Source organism: Chlamydotis macqueenii, chromosome 23, assembly GCF_036417535.1.
Source record: "Chlamydotis macqueenii isolate bChlMac1 chromosome 23, bChlMac1.mat, whole genome shotgun sequence".
Taxonomy (NCBI): domain Eukaryota; kingdom Metazoa; phylum Chordata; class Aves; order Otidiformes; family Otididae; genus Chlamydotis; species Chlamydotis macqueenii.
Window position 1 is genome coordinate 1,195,553 of NC_141578.1, and position 16,025 is coordinate 1,211,577.

At 56.6% G+C, this 16,025-nt stretch overlaps 2 protein-coding genes across 2 annotated transcripts in view; one reads left to right on the forward strand and one right to left on the reverse strand.

Annotated features, from left to right (window-relative positions):
* On the forward strand, window positions 1–5,757 carry GNAT2 (G protein subunit alpha transducin 2). Its single transcript, XM_086765396.1, has 9 exons — window positions 1–247; window positions 1,066–1,108; window positions 1,281–1,422; window positions 1,572–1,729; window positions 2,082–2,210; window positions 2,437–2,566; window positions 4,060–4,213; window positions 4,582–4,786; window positions 5,582–5,757. Exons 1-8 carry the CDS (start codon window positions 130–132, stop codon window positions 4,770–4,772), a joined length of 1,065 nt encoding a protein of 354 aa, XP_086621522.1. The 5' UTR covers window positions 1–129; the 3' UTR covers window positions 4,773–4,786; window positions 5,582–5,757.
* A 1,464-nt stretch (window positions 5,758–7,221) lies between these two features.
* The window catches only part of GNAI3 (G protein subunit alpha i3), a 30,548-nt gene continuing 21,744 nt past the window's right edge, over window positions 7,222–16,025 (reverse strand). The window contains exons 5-8 of the mRNA XM_086765375.1: window positions 12,702–12,830; window positions 10,164–10,293; window positions 9,524–9,677; window positions 7,222–8,683 (exon numbers count right to left, since the gene is read on the reverse strand). Coding sequence (XP_086621501.1) covers window positions 8,493–8,683; window positions 9,524–9,677; window positions 10,164–10,293; window positions 12,702–12,830 — 604 coding nt within the window. The 3' untranslated portion in view covers window positions 7,222–8,492. The remainder of the gene's footprint in view (window positions 8,684–9,523; window positions 9,678–10,163; window positions 10,294–12,701; window positions 12,831–16,025) is intronic.

Here is a 16,025-nt window from a genome sequence, read left to right on the forward strand (position 1 = left end):
GCTCCTCTTTCTCCCCAGCTCCGTCGCCCACCGCCCGCTCCCGGGGTGCGCGCGCCGTTCCCCTGCGGAGAGCTGGAAAAGCCCGGGGACCTAGAGGAGCTCGAGGCGTTCGAGGAGGAAGAGGAGGCCATGGGGAGCGGGGCCAGCGCCGAGGACAAGGAGATGGCCAAGAGGTCCAAGGAGCTGGAGAAGAAGCTCCAGGAGGACGCGGATAAGGAGGCCAAGACGGTCAAGTTGCTCTTGCTGGGTAAGGGCGGAGGTTATGTCCCCGCGTCCCCACCCGGCACGAGGGACCCCACGGCTGCTGGGGATGGGCAGGGGGCAAAAGCGACCCGGGAGAGGGGACGGGGACGGGGACAGGCAGCCCCCGGCCCCCTCAGCTCCCCCTGCTCTGCCACTCTTGTCCCACCGGCTGGGTGTCCCCCGGGGTTGTGCCTGGGAAGAGCCAGGGTGGCATCGGCTCTTGGTGACAACCAGACGGGTGGCAGGGACAAAGGGGATGGCGTGGGGACGGGGAAGGGACCAGGACAGCGGGTCCCCCCTGGGCCAGGCTGAGGCAGATCCCGAGGGGGGGTCAGTGACACCCTGGGGAGCTCCTGCCACCAGCACCCCCAAACCCTGCCGCTGGGCACGAGATGGGTGGGACAGGCCCTTGAGGGACGCCCCGCACCCCACTTGGGTGGTGGGGTGACCCCACGGGGAGGCAGGGGTGGGCAGTGGGGGCTTATCCAGGTGGGGGGGCGGGGGTCAAGGCGATTAGCACCCTAATTCTAAGCAGCTTCCTGCACTGCCCTAAGCTGCTTAAGGCACCGAAGCCGTCGCTGGTGGTGCCCGCGGCGGGCGGGAGGCGTGAGACCCCGGGGAGCAGCATCCCGCCATCCCCGGGGGTCCCCGAGCTGTGGTGCGGGTGTCAGGGGTGACAGGAGCGTGGGGACAATGACACCAGTGGGCTGGGTGTCCGGCCAGGGGAGATGCAAGGGATGGCTGGGGGAGGGTGGTGCCCATCACTGTGGCATCAGGCCTGCGCTCTGGCCAGCGCTGAGGTGTCCTCCCACGCTTTTCCAGGGGCTGGAGAGTCGGGCAAGAGCACCATTGTGAAGCAGATGAAGTGAGTACGACCCGAGGCACCCAAATTTGGGAAGGGGACCCCGGTCACCTCCCCCTGTCGGGCTGGTGTCACCTTGCTGATTCCCAGGGTTGGGTGATGCTGGGAGGGGAGCAGGGGGCACCCCAGCGTGCTGGAGCAGGGCGCTGAGCCCGCTGTGCCCCCCCCGGCCCAGGATCATCCACCAGGACGGGTACACGCCCGAGGAGTGCATGGAGTTCAAGGCCATCATCTACGGCAACATCCTGCAGTCCATCCTGGCCATCATCCGCGCCATGACCACGCTGGGCATCGACTACGCCGAGGCGTCCCGCGCGGTCAGTCGGGGCGGTGGTCCCCGTGTCCCCCCCCCCAAACCCACCGCGCCAGCCGAGGGGACCCCAGAGCTGGGGTCCTTGTGCTGCTCCCCCAGCTTTTTGGGGGCGGGGGCCATGGGTGGGACGGTGGCGGAGGGTCCCTCTTGCAGGACGATGGGCGGCAGCTCTTCAACCTGGCCGACTCCATCGAGGAGGGCACCATGCCCCCCGAGCTGGTCGACTGCATCAAGAAGCTGTGGAAGGACGGGGGGGTCCAGGCTTGCTTCGACCGAGCCGCCGAGTACCAGCTCAACGACTCGGCCGCGTAGTGAGTGGGGTCACCGGCGGGGTGGGGGGCACAGGGACACGCCTGGGACCCCCCCCCCCCCGTGGCTGCTCATCGCCATTTCCAGCCCAGCCTGGCAAAATCAACCCCCTCCCTGCTCCTGGGAACGCCCCGGGACCGCCGTCCTCCGTCCCACTGGTGCCAGTGGGCTGCAGCCCCCCGCCGTGCCCCCCACAACGTCCCTGCAGCCCCCCAGATCCCCCAGCGACGTCGCTGCCCCGGGGTCCCCAGCGTTTGGTAGAGCTCAGCCCCTCAACGACCCCCAGAAAGCCACGGATAAGGGGGGCCAGGATGTGGGTGGGCAGCGGGTCACGTCCCCTCCCGCCCCCCCCAGTTACCTGAACCAGCTGGACAGGATCACGGCCCCCGGTTACCTCCCCAACGAGCAGGACGTGCTGCGATCCCGAGTGAAGACCACGGGCATCATCGAGACCAAGTTCTCCGTCAAAGACCTGAATTTCAGGTGGGTGGGTGCCCCTCCTCATGAGCTCCCCCCATGATCCCTCCCCCTGTCCCCCACCCCAACACGGGGAGGGGGTTGGGGATGAACCTGATGCTCCGGGGACCACCAGCCCCACCCGGGCCACTGCATCCCTGACAAAGCCGAGGACAGCTCCCATCACGCGGAGGGGTGGTGGGACTGGATGTGTCACCCCCCCCCCCATGGCCGGTCCTTGTCCCCTCTCCAGGATGTTCGACGTGGGAGGGCAGAGATCGGAGCGCAAGAAGTGGATCCACTGCTTCGAGGGGGTGACCTGCATCATCTTCTGCGGGGCGCTGAGCGCCTACGACATGGTGCTGGTGGAGGATGACGAAGTGGTGGGTCGCGTGCGCCACCCTGTGCTCCGGGCGACGCGGGGAAGGGGTGGGAGGTGTGGGCTGGAGCTGGCTCCCACCCAGTTGCACCCAGTGAACGTATCAGCGCTCACTCTGGGGCGCAAGCAGCCCAACGGCGCCAAAACGCGGGTGGAGGGGCTGCGGGTCTGCGCACGAGGGTTTGCCGCGGGCAAAGCAGCTCCCGACGCCGACCTCCACCCGAGAGCCACCGTCCCACCGGGAAACGGACAATCCCGGAGGCAGGAAAACCTCCCCAGCAAACCCAAAGGAGCTGGCCGCTGCGCAGGAGGGGAGGAGGAGACGCAAACCGGTCTCAACGGAGGGAAATCTCGCCTCGCCCGCTTCCACACTCCCGGCAAGCGGCAGCGAGCGGAAGGACGGCACAGGGCCGTTCAGCAGAGCGGGCGGCCGGCCGGAGACGGGGAAGGCCGCAGCCCCGGGATGGGCTGTTTTTGGGAAGAGCTAAGGCGTGAAGACGAGCGGAGCGGGAAAAGCAGGCTGTCGCCCCCCTGCCCGGGGCCTGGCACGAAGCATCCCGGTCAGCATCTCCAACGGCAGCCGGTCATGCGGCTGCTGCTCTGGGCTCCAAACGGCGGCGCCGGGAGCTGGGCCGGGGTCGGGGTCTCGCCAGAGCTGCAGGAGCACACAGCCCTTCCTCGGCCACGAAAGCAGCAGCGTGCGTGAGGCACGGTGGGGAAGGACGGAGCATCCCGCCTGTGGAAGCCCCCAGGGAGAGGCTGCAACGCTTCCCCTGCTCAGGACGGGGCAGGATTCGGCCAAAGCCGGCCCTGCAGGTGCCCTGCTCGCTGAAGCCTCACGGAAAAGCTGCTGCAATGGGAAGCTGGACAAGGCACGAGCATCCCCGTCGCCCCTAAGGAACCTGCCTGCTGCCATACAAAAAACATCCTGGCTGCGGTCGGACTTCACTCCAGCTGGATGGAGCCTCTTCCTCCTGAGGCTCCAAACTACAGGCAAAACTACAGCAAACTACAGGCTGCACATCTGCTGTAAAACGGAAGCTTTGCCTTTTCCCCACTCCGTTTCGAAGCTGCGGGTAACGGCCGGGGGCCGCGGTCCATCCCGCAGCACGGCCTGGGTGACGGGGACGGCCGCTCGACGCCCTCGCCCAGCACCTGCCAGCAGCCGTGCCGCGGGGCTGCGAGGTTTCCCCGGATCATTTTCCCACCGCAAGCCTCCATTTCTGAACGTCCCAGAAGCTGCCGGGAGGGCCGGGAGCATCACGCTGGCCCGGAGCTGCTCGACACCGCTCCCCACCCTGAGCACCACCTGGATCGATCCACGTCCCGCGGCGCGGGGGCTTTTGGGATGGGGGAAAGGGACTCCGTGCAGGCGAACAGGAGCACCCCCGGCAGCACAGGGAAAAGCTGTCGTCTCGGGAACGGGGGCTTTGGGGGGCTGCAACGACCAAAAGGGGTTTGGAAATTATTTACAAACACGGGCCTGTTTGCTTGCAGAACCGCATGCACGAATCCCTGCACCTGTTCAACAGTATATGCAACCACAAGTTCTTCGCCGCCACGTCCATCATCCTCTTCCTCAACAAGAAGGACCTCTTCGAGGAAAAGATCAAGAAAGTCCACCTCAGCATTTGCTTCCCAGATTATGACGGTGAGTCGAATCGTTTGCCCTCCTCAAGACCCCCCCCCAGTCATGGTCTCTGGGGGGAGCTGCGTGGTCCCAACGCAGGCGCGAGTGTCTTGGGTTTGGGTTCTGCTGGGATCAAGTGCAGTCCCTGGAAGCAGGACCAGAGGAGAGGACAGATGTGGCTTCAAGAAGGTGTTTGGAAGGATTGAAATGGGATAAAATGGCTTTTTTTTAAATTGCTTTGCCAGGTGTAGTCACCACCCAGCCCTTCTCCTCCTCATCTTCCTCCTCTGGAGGCAGATTTCAGATCTGGCTCTTAGAAACAAGCCCAGCTCCGACGCTCCTCTCCCACGGGAGCAGCTCGGCAGCACCATCATTTCCTCCCTCCGCAGGTCCCAACACGTTTGAAGATGCGGGAAATTACATCAAGACCCAGTTCCTCGACCTCAACATGCGGAAGGACGTGAAGGAGATCTACAGCCACATGACCTGTGCCACAGACACGCAGAACGTCAAATTCGTCTTCGACGCCGTCACGGACGTCATCATCAAAGAGAACCTCAAGGACTGTGGCCTCTTCTGAGCACGGGGGTGCAGGTACCCCAGAAACGGTTGTTTAACCACAAAAGAGGGCTGGGGAGGGGCGGGGGGGGGGGTGAGGACGCGGCCGAGCCGCAGTTTATACCCCAAGTTGTGCACCTGAGCAAGTGCAAAACCATTTTATCTCGGGGCCACAACGCGGCTGCTGGTCCTGCTCCGGTTTGCAACCCGGGCTCTCGGGAACAGCCCGAGCATCACCCCCGACTCCCGTGCCACGCTCTGCTTCACCCGGCCTTTCAGCTCGTCACCATAAAGGTTTAATTAAGGTTTATAACCCGAATTCTGACGCCTGCGCTTGCTCGCCAGCCTGAGCAGCGGTGGGAATTTCTTCCCCACTTTCTGAGCGGCTCCCAGCCTCTGGCTCCAACGCTGGCGCCTCCCTTGTCCCTGAACATTAACAGAGAAGCAAGAAAAAGAAATAATAAAAATAATAAAGCAGGCAGGCAGCTTCCCCCAGGCTGCGGCAGGACGGGGCGCGCGGGCTCGGCCATGAACAAAGCTGCTTTCCGAGCAGCCTTCAGCCGCACGCGTCAAGGAAAATCCCGACGCCACGGCAGCGGGCAGGGAGGCCCTGCCTCCTCCTGAGCTCGCAGGCAGTGGCGGAAGCCGCAGGGGCTGATCAGGAAGGGAACACGAAGTGCAGCGCGTAAGCTGGTAATTTATTTTTTTTTCCGGCGCGCAGTGTGGTGCAACGAGAAGTTGCTTCTCTCAACCCACCCGTCGCACCGTCACAACCTCTGCTGCGTCGTTTGGAAAGCGTTTAACCCCCTCTTCTTTTTCCCCTCCTTCCAGGAGAGGACTTCAATTTCCCAGCGCCGTTCTGCTGAGCAGAGCCAAAAGGATTAACCAAAAAAATAAGAGTTACTCAGACCCCCCTTTTTCTACGACCTGCCCGACCAAGCCCAAAATGAGAAGGGGCTGAAGCTGAACTTCCTGCTCCCTTTCGTGGCCATTTCCTCTTTTTTTTTTTTGTAAGAAGAAAAAAAAGCAAAACTACGCTCTCCGCAGTGCACGAAAGGCAGTGTTTACAAATGAGATCTGGAGTAGCGTGACACCAAAGAGCAGAGCAGCCAGAAAATTAATACCGAGCCTTTGTACTCCCACCCTGCCGCGGCCGGGCCGAGCTCGGGGAGAGCCGGCATCGCTCCTGCGGGACGGGCGCTCCCCCGCCCGTCCCTCCCAGCTGGCTTCTTCCCTTTCCCAAAGCCGAATTTATCAACCCGGGAGTTTCTGGGCAAAGGTGGAGGCTGAGCTACCCACCAGCCGCTCCTGGGAGCCAACCCCAGACAAATCAGGAGGATTGCTGAGGGAATTTCCCCCCAGAAACTGGCGGTGGGCAAGCAAAGCAGGAGCAGGCGCGTTGGGGTCTGGGGGGGGAACGGGCTGGGTAAAGAGGAAATGGTTACTCGAAAGATTTCCATTCTGCTATTTAGAGCTGTGGTTGCTCTTTACTGTTTGTAAATAAATCTGCACTGGCACCGTAGACAGGTCCTGGATCCTCTCGCTCTTTACTGCGGAGGTCACACACACAGCTTCACCTAACTGTAGGAAATCAAAATAAAGAAATACGCATGACAGATGTTCATCATTTCTCCCACTTCCATCTCTCCGTGCTGACTGCTCGCAAGCCCCGCTCCTGTGTTTGAGAGCTTGGATCAAGGAATATTTCCCATTTTTCGCATTTAGTCTACGCATGGATCTCCCACTGAGATCAAGCCCTGGCCCGCATGCAGCAGAGCGGGGCCGCCACCAGGCACCTGCCGGGGACGGAGGCACTGGTGCCACCACCACCAGAAAACCCTTCCTACCCACAGCATCCTCCCCACTCAAAGCACGTACTGGGACCCGTGCACCGCTCCGGCACCGAGCACGGAGCGCTGCGCTGTCGCAGTCCAGTTACGGGGGACGCTGGCGTGAGTTTAAAAGGCAAGGTTAGCGTGACGCTGAAGTAAAGCCTGCCTAGGAGGGAAGTGTAGCAGAGTTAAGGCAGCCGGGGGGTTTCCAGCACAGAAATAGGCTCTCTGTAGCTGCTGCGCACTGCAGCTGCCCAGGCACAGCCCCCACCAGCACCCCCGAAGTGTATTTGGAGGCAAATGTCTTCGCAACGCGTTACATCTGTGTCGTGTAACAGCAGCACGCAGAGCGGTCACCTCCTCCTCAAGTTCAGAAGCGGCAGCAAGACTCGTGCTATAAATAAGCAGTAAATGAACCATCTGCCATAATCCTGACGAACGACGGGGCGCCTGCCACGATCCGTCTGCGCCAGCACAGCCCGCGTGGCTGGGAGCCGCAGGAGGGGCTGCGGAGAGCGCCCACGAAAGCACTAGGAATGCTCCTGTCCCGTTAATCACATCCATTTCCCAGCGAAGCGCTCACCTTTTCCAGCAAAGCACAAAAGAGGGGAAAAATGAAGAATAAACTAAAGAAAAGGCTAAACTGTTTACTCACCATTTTAATACTGCCAACAACTACAACAGGTCGAAACTGTACACATGACAAACTGGGAAAGAGAGTCTCGAGGCAATGGTTCAGCGAAGGAATGTACTGCCAGGTTATGAACGTTACTACAGTAAAAACGATGGCCAAGGGGAATTTGGCACCACATATACAAAGCAAAGGCATGCTTGTCAATACAGCTTAGGAGTCTGAACAGAAAAGGCCATGGTAAATGCAGAACGAGGTGCACCCCTTACAAAACTGCCCCCCAGTTTAGCCCCAAAACGCATGAGAACCGAAGCGGTTGGTTGAGTAGCTCTGCAGCAGTGCGCGTTTCCCATCCCGTTCAGAGCTCAGCGCTTCACCTCTCTGCTGGTCGCAGCCCGGGTGCGCGTTCGCCGCGGAGCTGGCTTTACGCTTACCGCGCCGAGCGAATCTCCGTTTGGACATTGGCACGGATCAGGCTCACCCCTAACCATAAGCTAAAAAGACTCGCCGACCCTGCTGCAGAAGCTTCTTTCAAAAGCTTTGGGAGCAGGACGGTAACAAACTACACACCAGAAAAAGCCGAAGCCATCGCCATTAAGAGCGCTAAGGATCCTTTAAGTAGTTGCAGAAATATTAAATCCTGACCACACCAAGTGTTAAAAACAAAGAGTTCCTGCTAAGAGGAATACTTTCCGCATGATCTGGTCACATGTGCATAGTTAAGTGATTTTTTGTTTCTTTTTTTATTATTATTTTTAAAACAAGATTTGTTTGCAAATAAAGAAATAAAATTTAGTAAAGTTATAGTTTTCTTGATGGAAAAAACCTTAAAAACAGACTAGTGGTGGCTTGTTAACCAAAGAAAAGAGAGAAAGCTACATATCAAAGGTCTGGAATCCAGCACCTCAAATCACAACAGCTGTACACATTTGAGATGACGCCATCCAAACGACGCCAGGATGATCGAGCCACACTAACGGCTGTTCCAGCTTGACCTAACTCCAACATCCCAGATCAATAAAAAGGTCCCTAATACAGAAGATTGTGCTAAAGAATGCAACGATTCTGCATGCTGTTTTCGTTTCCCCGGTCCTGTTCATGCTTGCAGCTGTCCCCACGAGGCAGCAAAGAGGCTGGTTCTCAAAACGCCGCATCAGAAAAACTGAAAAGAAAACAGCGAGCGTTAGCGAGGCGCAAGGCACAGCCAGCCCGAGCTGGCGTGCAAGGCTCAACCGCTGCGAGCGGCCCAGCTTTACCTCTGTCCCGCGCCCCTTCCTCCTCAGTAGAGCCCGCATTCCTTCAGGTTGTTTTTGATGATAACATCTGTAACAGCGTCAAACACAAACTGCACGTTCTTGGTGTCAGTGGCGCAGGTGAAGTGCGTGTAGATCTCCTTGGTGTCTTTTCTCCGGTTCAGATCTTCAAACTGACACTGGATGTAGGCAGCTGCCTCCTCGTATGTGTTGGAGCCTGGAAAAGAGGAGATCCCTCACTTTGGCCAGCAGTTCACGGCAGAGAGATCTTTTAAGTACGTATTAAGCTGCTTGCAACCATCTGCCTTATCCAGCTACAAATCCAAATCCACCATTAACCCCTTCTGGGAAATCTGAACTCTATTCCCAGCTTCTGGTCAGTGACCTTGGACAAGTCACTCACTCCTGCAACTCGCTGACGGCTCCCCGCTCCGGCCTCCCCGCCCAGAGATCACTGGAAGAGACCGTCGTACGCTGGCTACAGCAGTGCTCCACGCTAGGAACACGGAGTTACAGCAGAGTGATGAATCACAGGGATGAGCAGGCTTGAAGGACGGACCATTAAAAAAAAAAAAAAAAAAAAAACCTAAATGCCTCGAGCAGTGGCGAGGTAAAGCGTCACGTCCGTGCGGGGCTGTGGCAGGGAAGGGCTGCGGAACAGACTGGGGCTGAAACAGACACTGAGGTGGAGAAGCGCTGTAGCCAGGATGTGGATAAGTTTCACAGCCTCTAAAATTGCAGTGGAATGGAAGTATTGTCCTAGCAAGAGGTGGAAAATGCAGCGTGCCCTCGATTTGCTGGAGTGCAGTACTTTGCTGTGCGTGCTCCAGGCCGTAAAACACGGACAAAGGCTGTTCCGAAGCACAGACACGTGTGACCACGTCTCTGCCCAGAAAGCGAGCTACCAGCTAACCAACAGCCCGAAGACGCTGCCCGAGAGACACAGCTAAGGGAACAGGGAAAGCAGCGTTCAGGTTACGGTGGACTGTGTAGGCTTTGGACTGACTCATTCCCGCTCCGGGAACAAATACCACACAGCTTCCCAGCCCAGCCTTACCAGTGTATTCTGGGTAGCAGATCGTTAGCGGGCTTTTCTTAATCTTTTCCTCAAACAGGTCTTTCTTGTTCAAGAAGAGAATGATGGATGTGTCTGTAAACCATTTGTTGTTACAAATGCTGTCAAACAGTTTCATACTCTCATGCATCCGGTTCTGGAAAACAAAATACGAAGGGTGATGCATCACGGCAGGGTCAGTAGGGGAGGACGGGGTGAGGGGACAGCCAGGCTTTACTGCAAAGGCCAGACCAAAGAGCCACGCGTCACTGCCACATCCTCGCTGCCACTCCATCAGGAACAGCACCGGCATAACCCTGAGCAAGGGTCAGGCCACCTCCTCATCCTGAAACTCCCCCAGGACGTGCTTGTTCCTCCATGGAAGCACTCACACCGTGGGGAGCAGGCTGCAGTGACACCACCTCCCTGTAACCAGGGCCTGGAGAAAAATCTAACTCATGCGTTATGTGTATCAGTTTCTGGGGCAAGATTCTGCAGGCTGCTGCAAGGAAGCGTTCATCTTCACAGCTCCTGAACAACTGCAACAAGAGGAGCAAGCTGGAGGCATCCTCGCCCCATGATTCCACATCCCTTCTCCTGCAGTGCCACGCAGCCAGGCACTGGTAACGCCCCCACAACGTACCATTTCCTCGTCCTCGGCCAGGACGAGGTCGTAATCGCTGAGGGCCACACAGAAGATAATTGCTGTCACGCCTTCAAAGCAGTGGATCCACTTCTTCCGCTCTGACCGTTGGCCACCAACATCAAACATCCTGGGAGAGGCAGGAGAAGCATCTCAGCAGCCATGGAGACCTCGCTCCCCAGCCACCGCACCGTTCACAGGGGACGGAGGAGGCTCTGCTACGGACATTCAAACGAGCAGGGTTCAGGGGAAAACACGTACACAGCCTTCCATCAGCGAGGCCAACGGCTCAGAGCCCTCCCTTTCTCCGGAGAGTGCCCACTGGATTTTAAAATCCTTTTCTTTAGAGCAGTTTCAGCAGGAGGAACTAGACATTACCTACGTCGCTCTCCAGAAGCCTGCTGATTCACCGGGGCATGCTTATTTTGTTCTCTGCTCCTACTTCCTTAGCAACAACCCATTTGCTTGACTGGACTCCAAACACCTACTCATAGTTAGCCCTTCCAGTTAATTGACGCCGCACCTGACAGAGGATTATCTGGAACACACTACCTGCGTGCTGCTACTGGGACCCAGGAAAAAAAAAAAATAATGGGGTTGAGAAACAGTTGCATGTATTAAAAAAAAAAAAACAAAAAACAACCTGTGAGCTACTGAGGTTTAAAGGCTGCAGAGCTGCTCACAGAATTTCTGTCCATAAAAGAAAAAAAAAAAAAAAAGATGCAAGTGCCTTGTACAGTTATAACACCCTGCTCACCAAAATCTTGCGATGAGAAGCAAGATTGCCCAGGACACTCTGACGGACTGTGACGTAATTAAATCAAGGCAGACACAAGTCAATACCCGAGAGCTATGAAAATCACAAACATTGATTTGTTACCAGAGCAAACGGCAGCCAAGAGAGAAACTGCTCAGGCTGGGCCAACAGCAGCGCAACACAACGGTGCCGAAGGAGGCAGCCAGAAGCGCTAACTCCAATCCTCTGTTTAAGGTAAACTATCCCTGCAGACCACAGCAGGAAAGACGAACACCTCTGTGAGGACGCAGGCTATTTACTTAGCTGGTTCCGTTTGCCATTACTCCCCGCCGTTAGCGCAGAGACATCTGGAAAGGAACCACATCCCCGACAGCTCGGCCTCGCCAAGCTAATCCAAATTTGAGTCACAGTTACGCCGAGGCTACCTCCGCCCGTTATTAACGGCGGAGATTTAACATCAAGGCTTCCATCGTGGGGAGGATGGCAGCTCGGGGGTTTAAGATGTATTAATGCTTTCCTTTGTGGAGCAAATCCCTCCGAGACGAGACAGCTCGCCTCTCGGGCTCCACACACGATCAATGACTCCAGGCGGGCTCGAGCAAGAGCCGTTCCCCTCTTTGCACCAGGGAGGCACATCTCTGAGCGCTCGGCTGTTTCGCTTCAAAAGAAGGGTTACGTGATTAAACGGAATGCGCCCGCCACCTCCAGCTAACTCCTCCATTAGCCAGACATGACGGTTTTTAAAAGAGCACCACACACCACAGCTGGAAACGCTGATCTTAACACCTCACTGCGGAAGACAAGTTTTCCCTGGACGAACCAGACGCCATGTAAATAGCTCGGGGATGCAAAGCGCTTAGGCGTTTTTGTTAAAACGGCTCCTAAGTTAAGACAGTTCAAAAGCCAAAATGCTACTGTTTTCAAACACAAGCTAAAAATAAGCAAACAAACGCTTATTTAGGGGCTCTGAGCAACAAAGACTCGGAAACATCGCCACAGATGAAGGCAGCTCGCCTGAGATGCAGGCGCTGCGCCTTCCTACACCCACGTTACAGGTCACGAGCGCCCACCCCGCGGGGCTCCGGGCCCTTTGGCAGGAGCACGCTCGGAATCCAAAGCGGGGATTTTCTAAGGAGCAGAACAAGAGCAGGGAGGAGAGCTAAACTGCAGGGCGGCAGCCGCTACGGGGTTAGAAGGAGCTCAGTTAGCGATACGTAAAGGGACACTGCCGAGAGCAGGCTCGATGCTGAGCCCCGCAGGGACTGGATTCAGAACGCAGGGAGGACAGGCGAGTCCCATCCTCCGCGGTGCCGCGCGAAGGCGGCCAGCCCCCAGCACACTTCCTGCACGCCCCGTTCCTGTTCCACAGCAAGGGTCAGTCAGCAGCGTCATCGGCAGCTCCGTGGACAACACCATGCAGCCCAGAGCAAAGGTGGATGCGGGGAGAGCTCTTAGCTCCCGCTTCAAAGGAAGGGGTTAAACGCAAACCCAAAATCCAGCAGTCAGTGTCCTTTTAGTATTTTCTTTTTTGATCCTATCAACAAGCAGTCAGTACCTGTGTCTGCAATCCCAACATAAAAGCAGCTGAAAAGAACAGAAGAAGGCAAATAAAGGTCAAACCGGTATCTCCAGTGAGCAACGCCAGTACAGAGGGAGCGTAACGGAGGCAAGGAGGACAGTTAAATCAGGGCAAGGCATTTCGTAGCGCAGGTGTGGGACCTACCACCACGGGCCGAAGACACCACCGCGGTCCACAGGGACGGGTGCTGCCCTTCACTTACTTGAAGTACAGGTCCTTGAAGGTGAAGTGAGTCTCCACGATGCCTGTAGTTTTAACTCTGGTCCGCAGAACGTCCTGCTGAGTCGGAATGTAGGTCGGCTGGGATATTCTATCCAAGTCGTTTAGGTAACTAAACCAGAAGAGACAACACAAGAGGCGCTTTTTTTAGTCTGCTTGCTCACCATGAATCTTTTATAAACTGCAGAAGAAAGTCATCATGGAATTTAATCATCATCTTCACATAGCACAGACCAACACGCAGAGAACAAACCCCTTGGGTCTATCCTACGGCTGATTTTGTGGTTTGTTTGTTGTTGGGGTTTTTTTTTTTTAACCCTTTCCCACATGACCTTGCAGCATGGGCTTGGTAGAGTTCGGCTAGCTGGGGAGCAAAGCCCGATAAGAAGCTAACACGAGAAATAGTGCTGATGCAGAAGCCGTGCCAAGACTGGAGTCTCCTGGGGCAATTCAAAGCAGGCAAGGTCTTTCGCATCAGAGCACAAGGCAATAAATCCAGCGGCTCGCTTTTAAAGGGCAAGGATACATCAAACAAGGCAGGAGGAAAGAATTAAGCGTCAAGAACTCCCCCCAAACCAGGCAGATTCATTTGCCTCCTCCAGCAAAAGCAAACTAACCCAGCGCTTGCTGGCTCCCCGACGGCTCGGCCGCCGGAGGAAGCTGGGGCTCTGCAGCAGCAAGGCAGCACGCCCATCGAGACCCCAACTAATCCCAGCTACAGATTCCCTTCGAAGCGCGGGTCTCGGGCACGGAAGAGGCACAGATCACTTCCAGCAGCCCCAGAAACCCCGCTCCAGCCAGCAACTCCTCCCAGCTCGTTTTTCCTATCAAGGGGAAGGCACCTGCCTCCCGCCTCTGCGAAGGAGACGAGGATTGCTCCGCGTTGGGAAGGGACTGGCCACGGCTTTATCAGGAGCGGTTTTTAATCAATACAGTACCATGTAACCGTGAGATTGCAGTGTCACAACGGCCCTGCACCGGTGTAATAAACCTTGCCCTCCCAAACGTTATCGCAGATCCGTTGTCGGCCAGGGGTCACTCCTTCCCATGCACCCAAAAGCTGCGCCAGGATCTCCACGTTTCCACTGGCCTCCGTCACCAAGCAGGCAACGTACTGAGCAACACCTCCCTCCTCCCTCAACTTCAGCATCTCCTCTGGCCAGGACCGCCGGCACATTGGCGGAGCACTGACCTATTTTCCAAACCCCAGAAGAATCCAGCCTACCTGCCAGCCTCCTGCCCGCGTTCGCCCGGCCCCACGGGGCTTTGCTCAACGAGCTGGTATCTGCAAGCAGTTTTAGCCCAGAAAGGGCCAACTCCCCAACTCCTCTCTCACATGCAGCGGCATGACAGGTCTGTGAACTGCTCTTTGACCAGAAACGCTGCACCCAAAACTCACACTTGGGATTGGCTTTAGTTTCAGCTTAGGAAAACTGAATTTGGAAGGCACTCACCCTCATCAGGCTTCTATTAAGAAATATTTCTGCCAAGGAAATAACATGTCCAGGTCTTTTCTCCCCTCTCTTTCCTACCAGTGTGGGTTTAGCTGGGATGCAGTGGTTCCACAACTGGTGACCCAGCAACTCCTGACAGCTTGGCTCTGCTACGGGTCACGCAGCTGCCCCGAATCGCTGAAGTGATAAATGTGCAAGCTGAAGCTGTAAAGCATCTGCTCCTAATTGCCAGCTTTCAGCATCAGAGGTCTGGGCAGTGAAAGCGGTGTAATTCCTACTCAAGGCTCTTTAGGCAGCCAGGAGGGGCGAGCGGAGCCAGGCAACTCCCTCCAAACAAACTGCAAAGCGCCTCTCACTCGCACGTCGATCGGAGAGCAAGGTGTGTGCTCTGTCTGCAAGCTGCCTTAAAAAACACGCTCTGCCAGACCCATTCCAAGGAGACTCAGAGGGCAAATCCCATGGAAACGCCTCAGCAGTTGGAAGATCCAGCACACGGGGTTTCTCGGTTGCAGCAGAGCCGCCCACGTGCGCACAGCCTCCTCCAGCCCCCCGTGCCCTGCCCGAGGCAGCTGCTGTGAGCAGGGGGACGAGCCATGCCCACCCAACAAAAGCAGCCTGTGCAGACTGCCGCTCATTTCCCTCTGCCACTGACAGATGTAGTAGAACTTGGAGAAAACTGGAAAAGCATGGCCTGTGACTCATGGTTTCGAGCGACTCACAACCCACAGCTCGCCACAGTCTGCCTGGGAGTTTGAAGATGTTCCTCACAAATATTGTTTTGGGAACTGAAAACATATACCTTACCGAATCTCCCCACATCCCACGCAGTTTGAATCCCTTTCCGCAATCTCCTTCCCCCAGGCTTCCCCCACACACTGAGGCTGCAGCATCCGCTCCCCACCTGGTACCCTGGTGTTTACAGAGCCAGCCACGTCTCACGCTTTAACACCACCGTGCGAATGCAAACTTGCAAAAAAGACTGTTTTGTTTTGTTTCCTTTCTTTTTTCACCCTTAAAGTGAGGGGTCAAGTAGAAAAAAAAGCTGACCAAAAGCCTCCAACGTAACTCATGTTTGTCTCCGTGACCCTCCAAGCCTTCCCAGGAGGTCCTGTGCCAGGCTGGCGTGAGTTCAATACCCGCCTGTGCAAGGATCTGTAGCTCTACTCCGATGAGAAAACCTGCCAGCCTCAGCGTCGTCCCATCCCACGCTCCGACTGCTCCACAAAACACCCACCACAGCAGAGGGACATTCTGAAGTGGACGGCCTTCAGCTGGGGGAGATAACAGAGCTCCCCTCCTCCACACGCTCACACGAACCCTGCGATGGTATTTTCCTAACAATTCACTCATGTTTCCTTTTAGCGCTGGAAAGAATGCTTTCAAGGCCAAAACCGGTGCTGAAAGCTCTGAAAGATTCATACAAAGCGTTTATTATGAACAGGGAGGGAAGGAGGGGCTGCCACCATCGTGCCCGAAGGCGCAGCAGCAAACAAAGCCAGCCTCTGCCAGCAAGAGGGGATGAGAGCGCGGAAGGATGCAGGTCTGGTACCCAGGTGGGTCGGGATCCGCAGCCAGCAAACACCAGGCTTTCAAGAAACACGACCGCAGGCACCTGTGCCGGGCTGAAAATGCAGCCGGTATTATTCCTGCACAGGCTGACAGCTCATGCAGAATTAATCACCGAGTCAAGCCTTCCTGCAGCGAGACCTGGCAAAACCTACATTTAAGAAATGCATTTCTTTCACAGAGATATGCCTCCTCTCCTGCTTAGCTGGATTTTGGCAGATGAAGCAAAGCAGCAAACAAGGTAAGAGAGCAGGATCTCCAGGAAAAGGGAATGCTGTGCACTACCA

What these genes read in the sequence shown, in the direction of transcription:
- GNAT2 (XM_086765396.1), top strand. Translation starts at nt 130, where the DNA reads ATGGGGAGCGGGGCCAGCGCCGAGGACAAGGAGATGGCCAAGAGGTCC. An exon ending in ACGCCGAGGCGTCCCGCGCG is followed by an intron (nt 1,423 to 1,571) that starts GTCAGTCGGGGC and finishes TCCCTCTTGCAG; the next exon opens with GACGATGGGCGGCAGCTCTT. An exon ending in TTGCTTCCCAGATTATGACG is followed by an intron (nt 4,214 to 4,581) that starts GTGAGTCGAATC and finishes CTCCCTCCGCAG; the next exon opens with GTCCCAACACGTTTGAAGAT.